The sequence below is a fragment of the Manacus vitellinus genome, unplaced genomic scaffold (assembly GCF_001715985.3).
Source record: "Manacus vitellinus isolate BGI_N305 unplaced genomic scaffold, ASM171598v3 scaffold_25_pilon, whole genome shotgun sequence".
Taxonomy (NCBI): Eukaryota; Metazoa; Chordata; class Aves; order Passeriformes; family Pipridae; genus Manacus; species Manacus vitellinus.
This window is the reverse complement of record NW_021939882.1, coordinates 348271-373764: the sequence shown is the minus strand read 5'-3', so window position 1 is coordinate 373764 and position 25494 is coordinate 348271. Positions and strand designations below refer to the sequence as shown.

At 44.8% G+C, this 25494-nt stretch overlaps 1 protein-coding gene across 5 annotated transcripts in view; it reads right to left on the bottom strand.

Moving 5' to 3' along the window:
• GRIA1 (glutamate ionotropic receptor AMPA type subunit 1) overlaps positions 1-25494 on the bottom strand; it is a 119793-nt gene that overhangs the window by 49722 nt on the left and 44577 nt on the right. For 3 of the 5 annotated variants that reach the window (XM_018073610.1, XM_018073611.1, XM_018073612.2), the window contains exons 4-6: positions 14241-14480; positions 12721-12908; positions 7902-7955 (exon numbers count right to left, since the gene is read on the bottom strand). In XM_018073610.1, coding sequence (XP_017929099.1) covers positions 7902-7955; positions 12721-12908; positions 14241-14480 — 482 coding nt within the window. The remainder of the gene's footprint in view (positions 1-7901; positions 7956-12720; positions 12909-14240; positions 14481-25494) is intronic. The other 2 variants (XM_008931798.2, XM_008931797.2) reach the window with 1 other exon arrangement.

Genomic DNA, 25494 nt, shown 5'->3' with positions numbered 1-25494 from the left:
AGGCTGGAAGGGACACCACGTCAGCCAGCCCATCCCCTGCCACACGGCAGGATCAGCTGTCCCTTCGACTTAAATTCACCTCACAAAATCACCTCAGTAAACCAGAGAACACGGCTTCCTGCCTTGCATATGCCTGGAAAATGCCTGGCTTTCTCCAAATGCCATCAAATTAGCAGGCTGACAATAAACCACAGAAATCTGTCCCCATCGCGCTGACGGGCTGAGGTGGCTCCCTCCTCCACGCCTGCTCTGACTCACAGCATCTGCAACACGCTGTTCCAGCAACAGCCAGGCTGGGTTCAAAGGAGGGAACTTGCCCTTTAGCCCATACCATGGGCTCCTCTCTGCATTAATGAACCTCACAGGGCGATTACGTGCAGAAGTCCTGCTGCTAGGAAATAATATGGGCAGCTATTACAGACCTTTGTGGCTCCAAATAGAAACCAGTCCTAGAAAGGGATTTTTCCTCATTGTGCTTTCCTTGATGCATCTGTTCTTTATGCTGTTAAACTGAAAGCTGTTTTCAGCCAAAGGTTGTTTTACTGTCCTGTTCACTGCCTTAGCTGCTGGGAGAGGTGTCAGTAAGTCACACATTTATATTCCTATCCACTGCTTGTGGGCTCAATCATCAAAGGAAATGCATAATTCAGGAAGACTGATGACTTGAAACAGGCCTTATGAATCCATCTTGATTAAGTGGTCCACGAAGGATCTGCTTTGAAAAGAAAGTCCCTCCAGAAATGAGCCAGCTCCTTATTTATACCCTGGACACTATGAGGAGCCAGGACATTGAGTGGGCAGTGCAGGCAGCTGCCAGTGCAGGGAAAGCCTCGTCCCTTCATGCATGACCCTTCTCAAATCTGCCAGCATCACTTACTTCTCTGCATCGCTCCTTTCACCCTCGTATTTCACTGCCTCACCATTCTAAACCTTGCCTTCTCTCCACACACTGATGACACCAAGCAGCATTGCTCCTTCTGGAACATCATCCCAGCCCCTGGGAATGCCGCAGCCTCACCTCCGTACCCGGACATTGACAGGCAGCCAGCTGCTGCCCCACGCCTTCGGATTCTCTTTGTGTTTCACTAAGCTCATATTAATTGCTGGCACTTTCCCTGCAGGTGCCTCCTGCAGTAGAATCGGGCCTTTGAAGCTGTGGCAGCAAGGGCTGAGCCCCGAGGAAGCTCCAGCTCAGCAGCTCATAAACCACCCCACAGCACAGCCTAAAATCTCTGCCTGTGCTCCAAGTCTTGTCTTTTCCTGAGAGAAAGGACATTAGGGAGTCTCCTTGAAGACTGTCACGTTCCTGAGAAACACTGTTGTTTTATCTCCTCCCTTTGCATCTTCTGAGCCCTCCAGATCTGCCTCCAGTAAGGCTCAGCTCTGAAAGAGGAGAGGGAAAATGCCCCTTTCTCTTTAATTGTCAGGAAAAGGCTTGTTGGCTAAACCTAATATAGTTCCCTAGTTCCAGGAAGGAGTATTAGGGTTTTTAAGTCCCTTTCTGTCTGGGATGAGGAGACACTAGAGACTATTTTTTCTTTTCTATAATAGGTTGCACACTAAAATATTCCCTTTCAAGCCAAAAGCATTTAAGCAATTCATCCTGAGCTTGGGTGGGTGCCACAGAAACCTGTGGCAGCATTGGGAAGCTAGCCCAGCTCTGTTTAGATGCTATCCATGCATGGCTCGCAATGCCAGACTACTTCCTCCTAGCAGACTTTATGATTATAAGAAACTTTACAAAGCAAAATTTTTGCTCCTGAATGGCTGTAAATCAGCTGAGTGAATACAAAGTGGCTCCTGTCATTCCAAGGTACACCAGTGACTTTCTGCAGGGAGCAAGAAATCGAGTGTTTCCAGACAGAGCATCCCTAATATAACAAATTATCTTCAAGCTTGACTTCTCCAGTGAAGCATCATTCCTCACTCCTATCACTTTGTATTAATAAGGAGGGTATGTCAAAAAAGAGCCCATCTGCTCCAGTCTCATTCCAGCCTGCCTTCCAGCGGGAGAGGCCTTCTCCTCTGCAGAATTATTAATGTGTCAAATCTCATTGTGGCAGCAAAACATGTGAGTCCTCACTATAACTTAGGAGTTAAGTGGAGAAAGGGGAAAAGAAAGACAGGAGAAGGGGGCACTATCAGACACCCTCCCAATTCTGCAGTTTGATGAGGGTGTTTTGTCCTGTCTATGGATACAAAGCAAACCAAGCTGGGTGAGAATCAAGACTTCAAGGACAAGGGGCTGGAGATGAACAGCAACTTTTCTTTGGAACAGCTCTACAGGTTTTCATTGTGGTATTATTTGCAACTGTCCAATCCTATTGCCACAGCACATTTTGGATATAAATGATCATATACATCTTGTTGGAAGGCTCAGTCCAGGCAGAGGGGGGATGCTCTAGGTGGATGTTCGTGCATTAGAGAGCTTTCAGCATATAAGCTGATTTAAAGGTTTGGGAAACGTGCCGTGCAGTGGCAGATGCCAGGGCTTCAATCAAAGGTATGATTAAGGGATGACTTGATCACAGTTTACAAGGACCAAAACATCAGTAATGGAATATTTTGTCTAGCAAACAAAAGCATAAATCTGGTGGAGGAAGCTGAAGCTAGGCAGGTTTTGACTAGAAAAAAGCACCAATGAAGTCACCATGAGGAAGATATTATGGATTTACACATCACCACTTGCCAGTTTAGCTGAGGTAATGGATTAGGAGACTGCAAATGGCTGAGAAAACCTGTTAGTTTAACACCCTTTTGCTGAAATTTAAACAAACACATTTTTCCTTCCAATGGCTGTAATATAATCTGTCAGTTGCTCACCTGATGCTCTGATTTTTTTAAGTCACAGTAAGTCACTCATGTTTTTGAGCCCTACTGCAAAAATCCTCCCAAGGTTGCTGTTCATATTCTCCTGTGTGGGCAATTTTTGTATCCAAACAGATAATTTTCTTTTATATGAGACACTCTAGTTTAAGCAAAAATTAATTCTGGGCACTGCTGGATTTTTTACTATCAGCGATTCAGATGAGATAATGTTATATGGGGTTCTTCTTGATAATCTTTGAATCAGGACAGAAAAGCTGTTTGAAAGTGAAATGCAGATTTCAGAAGTTTTGCTGATATATTGCATTGTCTTACTCTGAACAGAAAAATAAATTTATCTCATGAGCCTGCTTGCACCAACGCCTCCAAAAGAGGAAAGGTCTAACTGGCATAATTTTAGAACCCTAAAAATAACTTAGGACATCTCTTTCCAATATAAGAATACAATTTTTGCAAGACCAGGCATCTTGAGGTCTTACCAGGACAAGAAGGGGATGTTGTACAAATCCTTTTGGAAACTCAACAGAACAGAATTTCCAATCAGTGAGTGATACGAACATGAGCACCGCTGACCATGTTTGTACTGCAAGTCAGCAGCACCTCAGAGGGCAGGCAACAGTGTTAAGAACTGAAAGCAACTGAAATAAATATGGCAGCTTTCTGGGTGATGGGAGACAGAACCACAGCATTTTAGCTCCAGGCAGGATGAACCAATGGTTTGGTGCAGGGAGCGGAGCCATCGACACACGGTCAGTGCCACAGGTCACACTGGGGCATGCACAGACCTTGCACTTGGCTTGTGCCCAGCACGGGCACCACAGACCCTCCCCACAGAGTCACAGCACATGCTGCAGGTGTAGGTGTGCTGCACTGCTTCAGGAGAGCTGATCTCTGCCTGGGTGGGGAGGACTTTGCTTCCCAGGGATGTGGGCATCCTCTTTGATGGCCAGTTCAGGAGGTTACTTCTTCACTGTCTGTACGAGGAGTTGGTCTCACAATAATGAGTCTCAGCCCTGGTGGTGCAGAAGTTCTTCATTCCATTTTTCAGGGGGGAAAAAAATCAAAGATTCCCATCTAAATCACTGGTGAACTGAACCGAAACAGCACATCTTGCCTGACTCCTGCACAAGCCACTGTGCTGACAAAGTGTGACGCTGTGCTGGTAACCTCCAACACCACCTCAACTGTTTGCAAAGGGAAACTCTGTCCATGGCCTAACTCAGTGCTGACACATGCTGAGAATGGCACAGAAAAAAGTGCTTACCTTGGCTAATCAGCAATGTTTATATCTTTACTTTTCCCTTCTACCCCTAGCATCAGCAATCTCATACACTTATCTATTCATGTTCAAAAAAAGAGCATTTGCTAAAAGAACAACCTGGACTAATGCACCAAGAAAGAAAAAAAAAAGGCTAAAACAGCATATGTGGCAGCTGTCTTTCATACTTTTCATTTAAAGACAGGTCACACAAATGTCACTTATTTTAAGACAAAGATTTTTCTCTGCCCAAAAGAGCTGATGTTCTCCCACCACTGACAGTAGTCAGCTCACATCCATGGCATAGGGCAAACAGATACACAAAGCCAAGGTTATGGGGAAAAAGCCTGAACATCAAAAGAAAGGAATCCCAGAAGTTCCTAAGCTTGCTCCTCTGATATAATTGACTGTATTTTTTTTTACTTTGTGGTTGCTAGACTGATGATCTCAAAGGCTGAGAACAAAGCTTAGAAAAATAAGACTCACAAAAACAAACAATTCTTAAAGTCGCCAAATCTCTTTGAGTTCCCGAGGGGAAGAGAGAGACAGAGACGACTGCAAACCCCCAGTGCTGGTACGCCTGACAAATATCCAGGCTGGCAGCTGGTAAAAGCTAACTGGGATAACTCCAATGGGTACTGGTTGAGGATCAGGATTTCATGAGTTTGCAAAAGCCATGAACAGTGCCAAATTTGCCTCAAGGAGAAGCAGGGATGCTCACAGAAACCTTCCCCCTGGCAGGGATGTTGCAGACAGACCATCGTGGGACAGGGAGGGCTAGGTAGAAAAGGCAGGTTGTGTCTTTAGCAGGCATAGCAGGTTTGGAGAAAGATGTTTGCCCATGGCCTGAGGTGCAGAATGGTTTCATTTTGTTTGTGAACACAGAAATATTATTGTCTCACCTTGGCAACAGCGATTTCACTGAAAAAGAAAGCTGTTCCTGCTAGGAAATACCAGCTTTCATTTGCTGCTACTTGTCAAATTCTGCTCAGTACTTTACTACAGCTCACCGACAACAACTACTGGGCAAACACACCATGATTAATGCAAGGCATTGCCTCTTTGCTCATGGATTGTCTGTGACCAGACAGGGAACTCCTCCACTTCAAAATGTGCAAAGAGATGATTTTTTTAGACCTTATTCAACCTGTGCATTGCCTTGCAAACTCACTTGCTTTGCATTCATGATGCAACACCAGTTTGAAGCTGCTGTAACTGGGCAGTAGTATGCTGCTGCTTGTTTATTGGCTGAGTATAGCTTTGAACAAACATATAGCTAAAAATAAGAATTTAAGAAGGGTTATCTAGAAATGTTTCCCAATATTTGCTTCCAATGTGTAATTTCCATAATTGTGTCCTCATTTTTCTGTATCCAAGAAGGTTAGGCAATAGGCAGATATGGAAAATTCATCCCCTTGCTCCAGCTCCTGCAGGTAAATTGGTGGCTACGAACCAGCTGAGGACTTCTTGACCTTATCTTCACGAAGTGTGACAGTTCTAAACTCAGGATTCCATCAATCGGCACAGGGGACCAAAAATAACTCATTTGAAAAACCTGACACTTCCAGGCTTTAGCTCTTAATTTATTCTCTTGACAACTCAGTGCTCCAGAATGAGCCATTTCCACAAACCAGGGCTGTTCTCCAGGCATGCGGGTGTGCACGAGGGTACACGTGTGTGTGTGTGTGTGTGTGTGTGTGTGTGTGTGTGTGGGCAGTGCATGCCCTGTCATCTTAGGACATGTCTACAGGGGAAAATGCAGGGTGTTTAAGGTCTACCACTGTGTGCATGAGTCAGTGGGAATAAATTACAGCACGTTACACCCTCTGGAGGCTCTAATCCAGCGACGAGGTGTCCTTAGGAGAGGGTAAAACCCCCCCTGTGATCTCTTGGATCAGAGCATCTGCACTAGGGTTTAACCCTGCCAGACACTGACTTCCCTTGTTCTGACAATCCCTTATAACATCCCTGGCCATCCCCACATAGGGAGCCTTGCTGTCCTTCCTTGCTGGCCTATGGTCTCAGAAACATGGGATCTTCAGGGCCTTTTTGCATTCTCCTTGTTGAACAGATCAGCTCTTGTGTGGGTGCAGCACATCATAGAAACTGATTTGCCTGCTGGTGCCTGAACCTGCCCACATTGTTCTGCCCTGGAAAGGGCTTTTTTAACATTGAGGGGTGCTAGGTTTCTTTTTTTAAATGGTTTTTCCATGATTTTTTTTTTTAATATTCCTCTCTAGAGTTTGGCTCTTATGTGATATTAGGTTTTAAGGAGCAGGAAAGACAAAAGGTAAAGCTTGAATTACTTTCACTCTTTTTCTTGTCAATCAAAGCTTCTTGTAAAACACAGCTAGTGACAGTGGATTCTGGTGGTCCTGTCAGCCCCTGTGGGACCCAAAGCCCCTTCCACTGAGCTGCAGTGGGAGGCAGAATCTCCCTGCAGAGGGGCTGGGGAAATGAAAAGCCTTTTGCTCCAAGTTAATTATTTATAACCCCTGTTGGCTGAGCATGCAGCCTCTTCCAGCCAGCTCTGTCCTCTCAGCATTTGTGCAAAGGCTAAGAAAACACATTAAAGACGGGACAAGTGTGCTTTCTCCAGCTAAAAGTGGGAGACCGTGGTATCAGAAGACAGAGGGAAATGTCCTTCCAAAATCCAGCACCCGAGTGTTAGTTCACCTCATGTCCTTAATGTATTTATCCTAATGAAACTGCATAGAGAGGAGAGGTGATATTTTCATCCAGCTTTCCACGTGGGTATGCATAACAGTGCACAGACATGCACACTCCAGCAACTCCAGCTCACTTTCCTGCTTAACTTTAATGAAGGGACTTTCATAAACATCCAGGACCTGGGTTACAGCAAATAATAATCTATTAAAAATTAGCAACTAAAGTTATTGGCTGCTCTACGGTTTTGCATGCCTCCCCTTGCACAACGTAACATTTTTATCTCTGTAATTACATGGTAGGCGGCCAGCGCAGAGTGCAGGGTCAGTACAGGGCACTGCAGGGTAATGATGTGGCCATTTTTGCCTTGTAAATTACAGAGTTATCTTAGGACCAAGAGAAGGAAAAGGGCAGCAACTGCTTGACTAATTGGCAGTTTAAAGTTTAATTATTCCAGGGCTGACGTGCTGCCTCACAGATGCAGCTCTGTGTGGGAAGAACAGGTCCAGAGCCTGCACAGGGCTCACCCCACATGGACACAGGGGTCCCTGGGGGGAACAGCCTCTGCTCCAGACTGCCAACACCAGCCCATCCAATGCTGTGCATCTCCCTGGATGGATGGACACAAGTGGGGAGGAGAGGGGAGGAGCTCTGTTGTGGAAAACCTCCAGCTGCCCTATGGATTGAGGCTATTTCTCTCTCACAGCTTCCCAAATCCCCCTAGGCAGGGAAATTTCCCATCCTACTAGAAGACTTGATTCAGAAAGGTGGCCCTGCTGCTGTCCAATATTGCTCTGTCCTCAGGCAGCACCCCCTGGGTTAAAGGGGGAGAGCCAATTCTTTCCTTAGAGCCATGACAGTCAGATTTAATGTAGCACTAAGGAGGGAGTGATAGAGTGGCTTTGGTGGGCATCTGTCATCCAGTCAAGGTCAAATCACCACAAAACCCCAGCACACTTGGAGATACCCTGCAGATAATTTTGTTGTCTCAAGAGGAAACACCTCACAAGGAGAACACAGTAAAGGACTTTAGTATTCTTTTTTTCCCAAAAAGTGGATGAGAGAAAAGATGTCCATCTCAGTAACCATAAATGTATTGCTTTACAATATAAGAGAGAGCTAAAAATAAACACCAATGAGGACAACTCACCATATTTGCCAGAATGTAGTGGTACCCATTCCCATTTTTTTCAAGCTTGATTATCTGCAACATAAAAACCAAAGGTAATTAGCAGAGATCAACTATGGAAGAAGACCCTCAATTATCTGCTCTTTCTCCCTCTTATTTTTCCCTGATGAGATTGTTCAGCTGTGGGCAAAAAGACACAAAAAAATTTCACAGTTTTGTTAGAGGATAGAAAGAGCTTTCACACGTGATATTTGAGCAGCAAGTCTGAAACTAGACAGGATAAGATCCCCAAGAACATTCTACAACAGGGAAACAAACCAACCAAACCAACCTATCTCCTATGGGCTCAGGGAAATTTGAAACAGCACTTTAAAAAAAGGAAGAAGCTAAACAAGATCCATTTTTCAGACACCAAAGGCAAAAAGTGGGAAGCTGTAGTCCATATGTACTACAGATACAGCTGAAACATCAAGAAAGACTAGAGAGCTATTTTGCACATCCTCCCAGCTATGGTCACTGCCACAGACACCCACCTGGGTGAGATGACAGGAAGTTTTCTCCTTTAGTGCATTGAGGTAGCTTCAAACCACATCTCCAAAACAGAGGATTCCCCTGCATGTTCATTGAGATTATCTATATATTCATATTCATGGTGTCCCAATATATGCACTTTGTCACTTACTCCTTTCTCCCTGATGCCTGCAGAGTTAAGGTTTTATTTTCTTTCATCAACACAATTGCTTACTGAACTGTAATAACTGATTTTTTCTATGTTAGCTGGAGAAGTTTCCCTTTATTTTCCTTTCCACCTCTTGCAGGCTTGCCTGTGATTGGGAGGAACAGAGGCACTGATCAGATGGTCCCTGTCTTTTTCCTTGATTTAAAAAGAGAACAGAAAGAATACAGTTCAGAATTCTATTATCCTCGCCAACTCTATGTTTTCATTGAAATTCCTCTCTATTGATTTCCAGCAGCACTGTTAAATTCTTCCTAGGTTACTAGAGTCAGATACCATCTGCATTTGAGCCACTCTACATACAGAAAGAAAACAGTGGGAAAAAAGCCCAAACCAACATGTCCTCAAAACCTGCACAAGCACAAGAATTGCCAGTTTCTGACAGAACTGTGCTTTTTCCATAAGGTTTCTTTGCTGGCAACACTACTTCTTATTTCCACTATTGTATGAAGTGATTCTGAATCTCTGCCTGCATTGCCAACGCTCAGGCAAAATCTGCACAAACTGCAGCATGGCCAGAAAGATCCTCACAGCCAGAATGATCATAAAACAACTGCTGTGTTGGACTCAACCAGAAATCAGTCTACCCAGGACTTCTCTCTGATACCAGGCTGGCAGCAGGTGCTTGAGAAATGTCAGATGAGGGCATAGACTGATCCTCCCCATGGGACAGCACTCCCAGATTATCATGAGCAGTCATTTAGGGATTTTCAAATGGATTATAAATGAGCTGACACTTGCTCTATGCAACTGGTTCATCTGTCTTAGCCCTTCTCTGATGAAGTGCTCTTGTATGCATAATAAAACTCATCTGGTTCTCAGCATTAGTGTGGGGGTGGCAATTAACTCCAGTGAAGGCTTCATTTAGAAGCAGTTTCTTACACAGCTCCACCAGCTCCACTGCCCTGTGGCTCCCTGAACAGGATCGGGCTTCTGCTGAGATGTCTGAAGCTCTCAGAAAAAAACTCTATATACCTAAACTATGAAGATACACACCTCATTATGGGTAGTTTTCTGAGTACCTTCCATTGCCAGATCTAAGAAGTAAAACCAGACCCAAGCTGTCCCCTTCTGTTCACCGAGACTGACCTTTGCAGTAAGTCCCAAACCCTGTGGCAGGAAGGAGAATCTCCAGTGCACTGGGATGTCTAAGAATTACGATCCAATTCCCCTTTTCTCCCATGTCAACAATAGCTGGCATTGGCTCCTTCTGCCCAAACTCTCCTTTGTTATTTTATTAGGTGTCAGAGTCGATGAACCACAGAGGGCTGCTATCCAACTTTCCCTGAGCTGTTAATCTTGCAGCCCATCCACCTGAATTATGAGGCTTGTTTCCTGTGTTTTACACAGTTATTTGTGATCTTAATTTATTTTAAAATGCTTGCTCAGTCCTAATGTGTCCGGACAGCAGTAGCAAGCTGAGGTTATAATAGCATTTATCACTTATCCTGACTGTGGTGAGAGGCTGTGCTGGGCTGCATGCTGATAGCTCACTTGGGCCACCTAGGTTTCATTACCCACTACTTAATGGGCCAGTTTGACATCTATTAGAGAGAAATCCTCTCAGAGTGAAACACTGGCAAAGGAGAACTTCCAGTTACTCATTTTAATGAGAGACAAGGAAGAAACAATGCAGGGCTTTGATGGAGCACAACCCACCACATTCTTATCCCATTAAGGCTACACAGCACAACCCTGCGATAACCTGCCCTGAATCAAGACCTGGTTCACAAATGACAGGTACCTCGGCAAAGATAAATCATACCCTTGAGACATGACACAAAGAAATCTCCCAGAAAGAAATCAGGTCATTTTCCCATGTTTCATTAACACAGGGAGCACTGGCTCCTCCACAGCTACCAGAACGCAAGGACTGCTGTGCTGGAGTAAGTGGTGTTATTTGTGTCATGTGTACAGAGAAGAAACGAAAAGTGTGTGCAAGCACCAGTGTGCATGAGAGGCACTGATGCTAAACAGCCGTCCCCAGCTCTCCCGTTCACCGGGGAGCACAAATCCACAGCCACAGAGAGACAGAGACAGGCTTGTCAGGGAAGAGGATAAAAGCTCCTTGAGCACCTCAGACACTCAGAGAAACAGGGCAGACAGCACAGAACATTCCCAGAGAGGATGCTGGCGTGGTGAGCTGAGAGACTGGCTGGCAGTTCAAGTCACAGTCCCAGCTGAATTCCACGTGACAACGAGCTGAACACAACCTTTGAATCCCTCCGGTCACCTCACGCTGTGAAAAACCAGGCATGCCCTGCTCACACTGGGATAACTCCCTTTGCTCTCAGAAATCCTGGTGGATTTGGAACAAAAATGAAAAAAAGGATGAAAATGGACTACACAGGTCTGAAAAAGTTGTTCTCAGACCTATTCCTCACTGGAGAGTCCCCTCCCAGGCACAGACGTCTGTGGGAATTACTCTGTCTTTGTTGTAGGAAAACACAACATTGTATCTCTTCTCCATGGGAATTGATATTTTTTATAGCATTGCAAGACAAATAATCATAATATCTGGATTTTTAATGCTCTTACAGATAGCTTTTCTTACATCCAAGTTTACGTGAGGAAGTTTGAAAAAAGACTTATTTTCCTGTTTGTATCAGGAGAACTAGATAATATTTGACTACAGAACTTAACTTTCTGTTAGACAAAACAGGCTTAAAAACCCAACACTATTAACCCTAGAAATCTGATACACCATGTAGCAAAACTTGCAGAAAAGTCAAATTTACTGCTTAGATCCCATCAAAAATTTTGTTCGACTGCAGCTGCTCTGTGGCCAGAGAGAAGACTATCCTATGAAATAATCTGTTTTCTCTTTCATGAATGCGACCTTTACTTTGAGGTTAAAACCTGCTATTTGCTCCGTTATTACATATAACAGAGCAGCACCCAGAGGCATCCAACAAGGATGGATTGTGCTCGTTGCTGAGCCGTGCAGCTGGTGAAATGTCAGTCCCTGCCCCAGACAGCGAGCAGCTGAAGTGTGAGACGGGAGATGACAGGTGCCTTAGACAGGGAGACGTGCGAAGCGCGAGGTAAGAGTGAGCTGATTATGAGGAATACAACAGTGGGAATTGCAATGCAGTGGCTGCGTGGCACTGAGGGATCCTTTCTAAGCTGCGTGGGACTGGAGCCCCAGTGGTGGGGGAGGACTTGGATGTAGGTGTGAGGGAGAAAGCTGCTGTGGCTGGAGTTGAAGAGGGGGCAGAAGTGTGGGCTGAACCTGTCTATGGGCTTGCATTTGTCTCCTGTCCACGGAACTCCGTATTCAGGACTGAGGCAAAGCATTTAAGGAAGGCATGGAGCAAAGAAGATAGGGGAAATTTGAGTCTGCACTAGTGGCTGACCTGTCTAGATTGAAGATGAGTAAGGCAGGGCACACAAGCTACCTGCTGAGTCCTCTACTGCACGTGGCCACGAGCTGACAAAGCATCCAGGAGATGGCTGTGAATGAACGTGTCTCTTACTGCAAGGCATGAGAAGAGCTGGAAATATCCAAACCTGCTATAGCCTGGAGGCCCTGGCATGATGGTGAGCCCTAGCCTGATATGGAGACAATGCTCCTGTTACAGATGTACCATAAAGCTTCTCCATCTCTGTCCTGCTGGCACAGGTGTGAGAACTTGGTGCAGCACATGGAGGCTGGAGGACCAGAAGTCTGGCAGGGCCAGTTCACACCTCCACCCTAATTCACAGGAGGTGGGAAAACTGTGGGAAAACTCAGCAGAATCAGGAGGTGACACATCTTGTGAACACTGCTTGGAGGAATTAGCACAAAGCAAACTCACTGAGGAGTAAGGAGGTGTAAAAAGGCTCAGCAAAGGAGTCAGACAAGTGGGGAACATGGAACAGTGGGGCTCACTTGACCTGAATACATGAGAGCTTCTGGTATTTATATAGCTTTACAGTTTCCACAATAACACAGCGGAGACGTGTCTGCAAGCTCAGCAGCTTGCTGCAGTGCACACACACCCCATCCAGTGAAAGCCACAGTGAGACATGGATCAGACAAGAATGGGAAGGAGAACTTCTCCAGGAGAAACAACCCTTCCTCTTCCATGTGCAAGACCCCTCCCAGACGGCCCAAACCAGCACGACCTTGTTAAGGATGATGTTCAGCCGCTCAGATTCGCAGTCCACCACCACCAGCCTTTCCTTCTTCTTCTGCAGCTCCTGGAAGAGCATTCGATAGCCTTCTTCTGTTGTTGTCAGGATGTTGACAGCTGTCACCTGCCAGTTCTTCTCAGCTGCAGTGTCCAGCACTTTCTGTAGGACTGACAACCCTGTGATGGGAAGAGAGGGGGAAGAGCCAGGTTTTAGTTGTGTGGTGACATCTTTCCATCCTCCTGACAGCCTGTATAGCTGCCTCAGGCCAGGTTGAAGTCAAAGACACAAGAGTGAAGCAGAACAACAGAGAGCAGCTAATAGTCTAGATTTTACCCAAACTCAGCTGGGCTAGAATTAATGAGCGCTACTTTTTCTGTCCTAGTGCAGATGATTGCAGGCTTACTTTTCCTTTGTAATCAGCAGATCAGTCTCGTTGATCAGACCCTGCTGTGGGATTCAGATAAGAACTCTAATCCCCATTTTCCTGTCTGTCACGACCCAAACAACTTGATTTCTCTTGGCCATAGTTTCCTTCTTGTCTTTGATCTGTTTAGGCTGTATGCTCCTAGAGTTAGGGACACCCTCAGCAATCAAAACACACGATTGTATTCAGCATCATTCTCTCTGTCATCAGAAAGAAAACCATTATTTTTTAAATTATGTTGCCTAAATTACATGCACAGCCTTCCAGGGGAGATTCACATAGCACTGCTCTGGAATCCTACTAGACAACTCTGTCTGTTGCAGTCCTTTTGGGATATTCATGATGAATGACAACAGAAAGCGTGATGCTTTTATACCTTCTTCTTGTCTCTAAAGGTTATCCTGTCCCTTCAAGGGATAACAATAACTTCCAGGACAGAGCTGTGAATCACCTTTACCTCCACCCTGTCCTCCACGAGTCCGTTTGGCTTCCAGCCTCCAAGCCTGGAGCTTTAAAGGCATCTGAGAGCTGGGAAAAGTGAATCACAGAGCAATGAGCTCACTAGCCTTGTTTGTGGTTTAGAAAATTAGATAATAACTTCAAGAACCCAACAAAGGTTTTATTGTTTTACATAGACAACTGACATGTGCTAACACAGAGGACTTGGAGGTTTTCAAGCTATTTACCAGACACACATTTCACACCTGACTGTGGGTTTGGGTGAAGTCACTCATGTTTATAAACTTGGGACTCAGTGTCTTTGAGTTTGACAGACCAGTTCAATATGGGACATTGAATATAAACAATTTCACCATTTCAAACCACCTACACATCAAGTATTTCCCTCATGTTGATGGGGCTCAAACTGGGTCAGGCTGATGCTTCATGTAGATTGACACTCACCTTCAGCGGAAATGGATATTTACGAAAGGAATAGAGAACAGGGAAGGCATAGGGTGACCCTTCCTTTAGGCATCCTCTCAGCTTCCAGAAACCCACAGTAAGAGGATTTCTGGAGGCCAAGTCTCCACCCAGAGCACTATGTTTAACTGTCTGGTAACCCTCCCACATACTTGTGACTTACCCCGGTCAGCATCATAAATGTACACAAACTTCTGCCAGCTGTAGTGCTCGATGACACTGATGAGGGCATCCTGGAGCTCTGGGCGGAGCTGGAGGACAAACTGGTTGGATGTTTCGACAGGGAAGCTTGGCGTTATGAAGCAGACATGGAGAGCCCCGCAGAAAGACGTGAGCATGTTGACAGTCCTCCTCTCATAAAATCCAAAGATGGCATAGACGCCCTTGGAGAACTGCGAGCAGACTGGAGGGGCAGAGAGAAAAGTCATGAGGGCAGAAGGGCAAGGAGGCTTCTCAGGAATTTCACCAAAATAAACCTTTTCCCCAAAATAAGCTGTGACCTCTCCTGACAAAATAATTTTACCCCAGGCCCATGGGTCAATGAAGGAACCTGTGAAGAACAGGGCTTGTGACCATGTGGTGCTCTGCCCTTGGTCTCCACAGACCTGCTTTACCTTTGATAGGCAGAAGTTACAGAGAAGAATGAAATGGGCATCCCCAGAACTCTGCTGAAGATTTTGCTTCTTCTGGGATAAAATGTGTTATCTGAACATGGGAACTCCTCAGCAGAAAGGGGCTATTGCAGCCCCAGAAGCATTTACAGAGCAGAAGGAAAACATTTGCATGATAGCACAGCCCTTTGTGGCCAGTGACTCCAGAAGGAAACTACGGGTTTGACCTCTGAAGCTGCAGAGACCATTCTGAGAGGGCATCTCAGCAAAGGCTGACCAGGTTCAACGCAGTCACAGCACAGCTACAGGGAGGTTTTTCTGCAGCATGAGCTGCTGACACCGAGGTCAGAGCCTCTGACACCAGAGTGTGTTGGTACTTGGGGTAACCTGCCTGACAATTTCTGGTTTCCTCACAAAGCCATGGAGGGGAAGGCTGTGTCCTCAGCGAGGTAGCAACAGTATCCTGGGAAATCTCCATCAGGAGTTCCCTGGCAGATATCTGTGTCTGTCCTCAGCAGCTGGTGTTGTGCTGCACAGGGAGGGCTCTCTCTTGTTGGAGCCCTTCTCTGGAGAGCACTTAATGATATCCTGGGAGCTGCTGGAAAAATGCCTTAGGATCTCAGTGAGACAGAGCGAGTTCACACTTTAGGTTGTAAAACTTAGCCCCTGAGACAGTCAGACTCATTTAATATCACCTCTGTTTATGGCACATCCCAAGTTACCATCAATAAATCTCCAAGGCGGAGGTGGTGGCAGTGACAGCACTTTTTCTGTGTCAGAACTCCTGGCACTAATGTCTCCTCCTGTTGTCACTCCGACTCTGAAGACCTTTGGCTGTGACATTTATACTGACTCAACACTTCACACATCACTTGCCTGCCCTCCCCAACCAAGTGCAGGCTGAGGAGTTGGATGTGACATTCTGGGGTCCCCTGGCAAGTGCTCTGCTTGGAAATCCCCTGACCTGGTTCCTGCTGGTAGCCATCAGTACTGAGCCTTCTGCACATGTAGCTGGAAACAAGCTCCTAAATATGAGTTATTGCATCCATAGCTGTGCTCCCTCTGAGCTCTGTCCCTTCAGCAGTGAGGGTCTTCACCTGACTGGCTTACACCCATCCTGGATAAGATTGCCTTGTTCCTCACTTCTCTTACTGCCACCATCAAATATTCAGAGGGAAGAGCAAGAAATCCTGCTTCCCACTGTGCAAAGCAAATCCCTTCTCCCATCTCACCACCAAAACAAAGCACTTGTGCTTTTGGAACAGCACAGTGCTGAGAGCTGAGGACTGAATCTCACGACACAGATGGAACTTCTTCCTTCATCTTGGAGTTCAGCTCAGGTTTTGGGCATCCCAGTCCTTCAGTTTGTTCCCAGGGTCACCCATCCTCTTTTCACTCATTAGCACCTGTGATCTCAGAATTTTCCTCCCGCAAAGGAATCTGTAGTTCTGCAGGGCAGGGATGCCTCACAAAGCCTGAACCATGACAAAAATAACCCCTGCTTCTCTTTATTTTCACAGTAGTGTCTCTCTTTGCAATCAGCAATTGTGTCTGTGTCAGCTGGAGTCACTGCCCTCATCATGAGACTGACACATTCAGGAAGAAAAGTAGCAGATATGGATAGAAACAGTCTGAACATCATTTCCATGTGACTGGACCAGTGGGTCTAATGAACGGTGCAATACACCATATGTGAGAGATCAGAACGTGGTCTTGGGAGACACAGGCTTCAGACTCACTGAATGATTAAAGAGACATTTTCGGGACAGCTGAACAATCCAGCACAATTAATAATCCAGACAATAAACTTAGATGGCTTGTTTTGTTTCAAACAAGGCATGGCTTCCTTGAATTTTATTTTCTATCTAAAAGGAATCTCTCATTTTTTAGATTTTATTTTTTTTAACTCTGTGTCTCAGTCACACTCAGGCATCCCTCCTACACTGTTCTGAGGCATCATCAGTCCCAGCATTTGAAACAGATTGCATCAAAGACAACTGGGAGAAGGAACACGCTTTATCGTTAGTAAGTTTGCAAAGAACCCTCACTCACTTTGTATTTGCAAGCTATGAGGGGCCATGGGCAAGGCAGATAATTTGGAAGAAAAAAAGACTTGCTGAGGGTTATCACCCAAAGAAAAACAAAGACACTGTTATGTCAATTAATTTGGAAAAGTGAAGAGTGAGACCTGCAGCTGCTTTTCTGGGACTGAACTTGGCATAATGTAAAAGCAGTGGTGCAAAATTGTGTAAATCTCAGGGCTATTTTAAATTCTTTAGTTAATATGGTAAGAGATCATTGGAATTTCTTTACATTTGCTTTAATCACTTTATGAAGAAAATTTATTAACTATTCTGTTCTCATTTGACTGCTCTGCAACTTCCTAATAACATATTACTAAGAACTGCAAACCTTAAGTAGAGGAAGCAAATATTTTAAGCTCTCTTTGTTTTTATAGTCATGAGCTGTCACCAGCCTCTGACTGATGGCTTTCTAAAAAGCTTAAAATACATAAAAGGGATAAAGATCGTGCTGGAATGGAAGGTCTGAGAAGTTGAGCTCTCCTGGCCAACTGGCTGGTGACAACATCACTCTTTGCAAGTGTTGTGCCAACTACCTGTGGAGAGCTGGCCACAGTTCAGCTTTTCCTGCAGAGGACTGCAGAGCAGTCAGCCTGGTGACCAGCTCTAGCAGCTGAATTTGAACAGTTAAACCTCAAGCTGCAGGCAGGAATCTGGGTGAAATGCAACAGTATAAATGTTTGCCTATCCAAGGATGTGAGCATGAGTGAAGAGGGTTTGCTTGGATGCAGATAAAGACATCTGTGACAATTTGCACGTGCTCTTTGGGACCTCTGGGCTGCACGATGGGAAAGGACAGAGAACATCAGTTCTGGGCTGTACCTGTGCTATTATCTTATGATGAATTTGTAATTAATTGCAGACTAGTTTCCTCTAAATAAACCCTTGCAAAATATAGTTCATAATGACTGATAACCATAACTACTACTGTGTTCACCCTCATCAGTCTTGTAAAATTGATCAGGTTGGGATTTGTGGCTGAGACATTCCCAGTGTGTGCCACACCAGGCACCATGGACACCCCATATCCCTCCTTCTTCAGGCACAGGGTCTCTCACCGAGGCTCTCTTGTGTCAGTCCAGGTTGATTGTCACCTGGCTATGCTGGACAGACAACCCAGTGACAACCACCAGCTCTCTGGACACAACTCTGCAGTGCCTGTTGCAGCCAGGTGAGCTGAGACCTCATCAGACTGTACTAAAAACAATTCCAACTTACTGCAAAAATCAAAACAGTTTGTAAGTTAGTTAAAAAGTGACTGATGTGGTAGAGCAAGAAGGGGAGGTTTCCCCTCTCTCTCTGTGGAAAGGTGGCCATTGTGGAGATGGTGTGTCCTTGAATTCAAATGAGGAAAAAGCATCTGTGCTTCCCTCATTCTTGGAATCCCCAGACTGCGGAATTTCTAGTCCTGCCCTTTTTCTCAAGGTTCTCTTTTCATATGGAAATATTCAAGGTAAAGCACGTAAATCTGAGAAAAAACACTGATTTTGCTGATAGTACACACAGGAGAGGACGCCTACTTGGCAGCTGAAGAGAGGCAGCTCTGACCACCTTTGCAGATGCTTCCAAGAAAAAGAAAAGTACATCAACAAATACATCAATACTCACAACTTTAATTTGCGCATTTCCTCTGCAGAAGAGGAAAGCAAAAGAGATGTTTTGAGTGTATAAAAATTCCTGGTAGACTTTTTTTTTGGCTATAGCTCTCAACCAGAGAGAGTAGATGAACAAGACTGCATTTAGGAGAGTCATACATATTTTGCAACTGGAGGTTTGACCTGACCCATGTGAAAGGCAGGTGTCAGATAAAACAGATATCTCTTTTAGGTTTTGGTTAAGGAAGATAAACCAAAAAGTTTCTCTCAGAAACAGTCACCACAAAGAGAGGCTGAAACAGTCTCGGCATTTGAGTGAGGAAGAGCAAATGGGCTGCACAGAAGGATGGCAATTCAAATTTGGTCTCCAGGAGTGAAGATGGTACAATTCTGCTGAGAATCTGCAAACAAGATTGTAAAAAGGAAACTGTTCCCTATGGACACAGCTGGGGAAGAAGCCTGGTAGGAGATCCTGGCAACTGCTCATCTGCCATTTCCTTTAGAAGCAGAATTTTCACCATTTCACTGAGTTTAAGACTAGAAAGGGACATTAGATCATTTCTACTGACTTGTTGTATCTCATGGACCGTTAAGTTTCACCCAGCTACCCCTGGAGGCAGCCAATAACATGGCTTAGTTGACTCTTGGGAGATTCAACTGCTACATGCCCCTGTCAGAGAACAGAAGTAGCAGAGACAGTGCTAATACCCGAAGCCACAAGAGCAGTAAAAAACCTGATTAAACAAAATATCCCCAGATGTTCCCCACAAAGGACTCATGTTCTCACTTGCAAAAGGAGACAAAAACCCCAGATAGTCCCTGCCAGATCTTAGGCCTTCCCGACCCTGGAGAATGTCAGAGCATCTAGGAGGGAGGACACCACACCCTCTCCAGGAAAGACATTCCTATAATGCTGAGCTGCAGATGTGAGCAAATTATTCCCCATAGCCCAAGCAGGCAGGGAAAGAAAATTGCAACTGAAAATGTAGACTCCTAAATAAGAAGAAATCTTTGAAACCACCCAATCCAGCACACACCAAAATTAAGAAATGTTTTTTTAAAAATTTGTAATAAAATAGTCAACTCAGTTTACCGTCCCCTGTGAACTATTAATGATGAGCCCTGCAATGCCTGCAGCCCCAATATCATCTTCATCTGTCCAAACCCCCGGGGACACGGAACCAACACCCTCACTTGCAGCAAAACATACTCACTGACAAAAGTGGTGTCAAGAAGCAGTTCCCACATGCTTTTCTTTGCTCACTTGGAGTGTATCTGTGCACATGTGGGAAAGAGGAGGGAGGATATGCATGCATAATTAATTTTTAGCATGCCCTGCCTGGAGGCGACCCTCACACAGTGATGGAGAACCTGACATCAGGTTGGCAAAGCTGGTGGAGTTTCAATGAGGGAGCACTGGTGTCTGCTTCAATTAGGATCAGCTCAGCTTTCCTCCCAAATGTTTGTCCTCACAGTTCTCCAGTGTGGCGTAGGTGCCAGAGCTCATCTCTTCAGCACATCCCAACGACAGCATGTTCCCACAGATTTTTTGAGCAGGGGAAAGCCAAACAGATTCTACACTCCCCCATTGTTCCACTCATGTGTTTAGCTGACAGCAGATATGCCCCACACAGAAATGTGCTCCCTTCCATCACTTTCCTGCACTGCTGCTCTAATCATCCTGGAAGCTGGAAAGTAATGTTGATTTTTACATAAACATCTGCTTTCCTTCCCTCATATTTAAACAATAACCTATGACTGAATAACTGCTTATAACTGCATATGCTAATAGCTTCAACTTTTTTAGTTAAGTTTGCCTGCCTGACAAGTGAGTCTTAGTTTGCCTGGCTGACAAATGATAAGCTTCCTTTGAGATCAAGTTGAATTTGGGATACTTCTTTCTCACATGCTTCTGAGTTTAAGGAAACAGAAATAGCATGGTGGTTTTGTCACCAAAAATCAACAACATAGACTCTTAGTCATTTAAGTCCACTTTTGAATAAAAATTATGATAGTGGAAAATATGGTTAATGGACGTTGACTTTAATCTCTCTGTCAAAGGGACCAGCTGAATGTCTTAGCTCTTCCACTTGTGTACTTCACAACTTGAAACCTCTTTTTCTTCTTCTGCTACTGTCTTTGAATGAAGTTTCTTTCCAGTGTGACTACAAAACTGAAGAAAAAATCCAAATATCAAAGGTCTTAATAAGGTCACTGAGCTTGTTGAAAAACGAAAGAAGAAAAAAACAAGATGTTTGGCAAGCTTTTACTCGCTTCCTTTGCTTGTTTTTAAGAGTATTTTTACTTTGGGAATGCTAATATTTTGTTGAGTCATATAAAACCAAGAATTAAATATATTGAAGGGTTTACAGTCAACACAAACTATTTCTGAGCACTTTTAATAGGAATGAGATGCAAATCCCCTACACAGAACACACTGAGATCACAAGCATCTTTAAATGGGTCCTGGACAAGAACCCAAAGGAGATGTAGGCATGTGTCTGCTGACATTTGGGACTTGTGGGGTCACAGACTTGGATGGGTCCTTAAATAAGGATACGTCCTTAAATAAGGTGTCATTTAACAGCTGTATTTTCTGGGTAGCCTTCAAACCCGCTGAAAGAACACAGAGACACCACTGGAAAGAACATGATGCCCATCTGAAGCAGCATTCAGACTTCGCAGAAGCCCATTTCTTCTGTGAGGAGACTTAGGTTATTGATCTAATTGGGACAGTTTGGCTGAGGAGGGTCCTGTGGTTACCATCAGATTATGTGTGAGGGAGAATGGGTCCAGTGCCATCTCTGTTTCAGGTTTGATATCTAATCATGACTTGGATCTTTGCTTGTGAGACAAAGGAAGGCGACTGCCTTTCTGTGAGCCCATCTGTTCCAGTCCCTTGGGTCAGAGAGTGTGCTTTAGACCACGCTCATATAGACCCCAAATACGACCAATTCCTGAGCTGGAAGCACTGATTCCATGCTCTCAAGCTGTGTAAAGTTCTTGCTGTTTACTGCCTTCATCTCTCCAGTGTCCCATACCAGAGCCACAGCTTTTCCACAACACTCCCTGATTTCATAACGTTAAAACAGTAAAGACGTGCAGAAGGGCTCTGGTGCCTGGAAACAACTCTGCATTTTTCAGCTCTAACAGAGGATCTGACCTCTCCACCTTGTCTCATTTTTAAAATGGGACTGTTTTCCTCCCTACCAGTCTGGCTCATTCCTGGGGTACAGCTATTTGTAAAAATAAGGTAAACAAACCCAGCTGGGTTACAGTCTTCTGAGATCTCTTTGTGGTACATTATGTCATTAAAAATACAGAATCATAGAAGGTCTTGGCTTGGAGGGGACCTTAAATATGTGCCAGAACTGTCTGACACTGTCAGCAGGTCTACTGGGCAATCTGGCTTTTTAACGTGTCCAGAAGGAACCCAGCAGAAGATGCTGGCCATGCTGGGTGCCTTGGAGCAGCAGGAGCTCTGCAAAACCAGCTGCCCTCTCCTGCCCACAACCCTCATCTTGAGCTCCCCTGTAGCTCCCCCGTAGCTCCCCCAGAAGGAAGGAGTGGTCCCTCCTAGGGCCTCAGCTGCAGACGGATTTTCCTATGGGCTCCATGGGCTCAGGAAGATCAGCAATCCCTGCTCTCATCTAACCTTCTACAATGAAATAGAAAACTCATAATTTGTCCTCATTGAACTCTCTGTGTCTGAAGCAGAGACATAAATATTAAAGCAAGATTACTAGAAATGAAAAAGTGACAGTGATATTGTAAAAGAAGGCGAGGGATGAGGGTTGAAACAATTTTGCTTTTGCTTCCTTATTAGATGGCCTTTTGTGTTATGTTGGTCTTTCTGAAGAAAGTGCTATACAAGGAAAACTAAGTACAGGATCACGGTGTAGATTCTGTTGGGAAGTATGAACAACAATAGAGGAAAAGAACAAAGCACCAAACCCCCAGCACGTTAACACAGTACACAGCACACTGCTCTTAGTTCACCACAACGTTTAATTCTGGGCTGGAAGTGCTGAATTATTAAAACAGAGTAAAAAGAAGGGAGTAAGAAGCGGGAGGGGGAAGATAAGCAGTAGCAGAAAGCGTGTCACATAGAGAAAATCTCACTGGAGATGAAATGCATTTTGTCTTCAATAGCTTCTTTTCTTTCCCTAATACATTATATTGGTTCACAGACATGAAAGCCTTAGACTGTCTTCAGTGCAAGCCTCAGGTTCTGGTGAGGATTTTCTAAGGGCCCATCTTGAAATTGGTTCCAGGTTGCAATGAAAAAACCAGACTGTGAATTTGCTCTGGAGAAGTCCAATGTTAATGTTGCTTCCCTTGGGGAAGGAGGTTGTTAACATCCACCTCCACAACTCCTTTCCTAATCTTCATCCTGATAGATACAGTTTTGGTGCCATGTCCCCCTGCTTCACAGAACACGTGCATAGGCATTCCAAAATTTGCTCTGGTTTGTGCTTTTGCAAAACTGATGTCTCAGTCTCTGATGTGTTCCTTGTGACATTCCTGACACTTGTTGCCCTGAGCCTGCTTCTCCCCAGGTAGTTGCAGGTGAGCATCTACTCACCTCTTTTCTCCCTGTCACTGCTTTTTTTCCCACTCCTGCTGGGAGCGGGAAAAAAATTTCCAAGTTAAAATTTCCAAGTTTTAACTGTTTAGTGCTACAGTGTATAAACCCTTATCCTTGTCTGCCACTGAACTAACCCTACTAATTTTAAGACTTTTTCAACAACAGGCTGCAAAGTACCAACCTCATTTGTTATCTTTCCACTTTTTTCCTGCTCAAATCAGCCAAAGAACCTGACAAAACACACACACATGCATGCACACCCTCTGCAGTGTCCAAACTCTCTCTGGCCACATATTTATATCCCAGTACAAGTGCTGGATTTCCTGGTCTCAGGTGTCAGACCCCTAATGCTCCTCAGCCTGCACAGTCAGCAACAGGCAGGGAAGGCTGGTGTTGAACTCTGTAAAGTCAGATTGGGTAGGTTCTGGTGTGCCCAGCTTTTATTCCCTCCTTTGGAAGCATGTGAAAAGAGACCTTTATATTTCCTCAAACACTGATTCTCTTTCTTGATAGTGATTTTTTTTTTTTAACTGACAAGAAAAAGCCCTGAGCAACCCCCTCTCTGAGCTCCAGGAGTGTGTTGCCTTCAAAGAAACACAGGGATTATGCCATATCCCATACATCTACAGAGGTTGTGTGGGCATTATTATTAATTCTAATTGGCTTGGAATTACACTTTTCCTGTTATCCCTGGGTACCTGGGAACCCTCTATAGATGCAACTGTCGCCCTGCATGTGTTTGTAAGATGCCTGGCACAGTGCTGCAAGGCCTCTGTGAGGTACTGTAATATATACATGTGGAATAGCAATAAAGCCACTGAACAGCCTCCTCAGAGTGGAGAATTACCTTCCCAGAGAGAGAAGAGAAATTATATGACTGGTTCACCACAGAAAGTAAAACAAAGGATAAGGAGGGAACTAAATTGAGAATCAGGAGAATTTTCCCTAACCTGATTGATCTTTTTGGTAGTGAGGATGTCTTTTGTGTGTCTACCTTAAAATATCTGCCAGTCTAGGAGGGAGGCTGGCTGTCAGAGGGCATAGATGACGTTTTCCTCTTGTTGTAAGCTGCTGTTGGCCTTTCTGACATTATTTGACTCCTTGCTCACTTAAAAATAAAGGGCAGTAGACAAAAACCACGGTGTATATTGTGTGGGGAAAGCACTACCAAGGTCCCCTCTGCACCAGTCTCACTGGTCTGGGCAAAGAAGGAAGAATTTGAACTTATCCAGGACAAAGCTTCTTGAAACAGAATGTCTCACAGACAGGACAGAGCATCATGTCTCTGGGGGCTTGAAGTGGGAAGCAGTACCTAAACCCACCAGCTGACACATTATTTATAAACATGCACGTTTTCTGTAAATTTTCAGGGCTACGTTACAGGTATCTGCTGAGTTAGCAAGGCAGATGCTCCAAAACCTACATGTGCCATCGCTGCCCCAAAAGTGCCATCTTTTCTGCAGACAGAAATGGCTTTTCTGGAGCCATTAGGTTTCTGAAAAGAGGAGCAGGGAGGCACAACCCAGCAAACTACACTCAGCACACAAGGGTTAACCTCTAGAGCACAACCCTTTTGTGCTACCTGCTTGCATATTGTATTCACCTTTGGTCTGTGAAAGCAACAACGGTTTTGAAACCCCATTTAACATCTCAGCAAGGGCTGAGTTCGGTGCAGAATGACAAGATCCTTTGACATCTGAGAGTGCTGGCTTTTGTGGGCTTAAGTGCCTCCCTTGGAGGCTCTTTGCTACAGTCATTTCTTGTAGGGTTTTTATTTTCCCTTTTCACATTAATGTTCCGTTCCATTGTGCTCATAGCTTTGGTCAGGCCTACTTAATGTCAGGGGGAATATTACCACTTCTTCCCTGTCTTTAGAACAGCTCTAATCCTGTCTGCATTGCAAGGGCAATAAATGATAAGAGTTACCACATTTTTAATTTCCTCAGTGCCTCTGAGCACCAGGTTTTGTGAAAAATCCCAAACAAACAAGTTTAAGCTTGAGATCTTTTAAACCCAGTGGGAGACTGTGTTGTCTGGGGAGCAGGAAGGCAGAGCTGTGACAGATGGCGAGATCTGGACCTATGGTTTGCAATTTTATGGTTTCTGGTGAAACTTCTGTGCGAATCGCTCGCTGTGGGTGGTGGAACAAACAGCTTACATGAAGTGCATCTAGCTAGTGTGCCCAGATGGAGCTTCTGCAGAGAGGTGATACTTGTTAAATTGGGGCTGCAGGCAGCTGTAGAGGCCAGTTCCCTCTCAGAGGAGGTGAAGGCATCCATACCACTGAGCAAGGTGAATGGTGGGGATGGGGGAGAACATCACTCTACCCCACTGCTCTAACAAACCTATGTTAGACCTGGAGGCCCTGTGTGAATGTGACCCAAAATACAAAATATCAGCCTGGGAGTTGGCTACCAAGCAAGAACTTCAGCAGAAACAAAGTGGAATTCAAGATTTTCCTGACAAGTCTTAGGTGAAATCTGTGTCATTTTACCAGCATGACAGAGGGGATTTTCACAGCTACAGGCTTCTCCTGAACTGG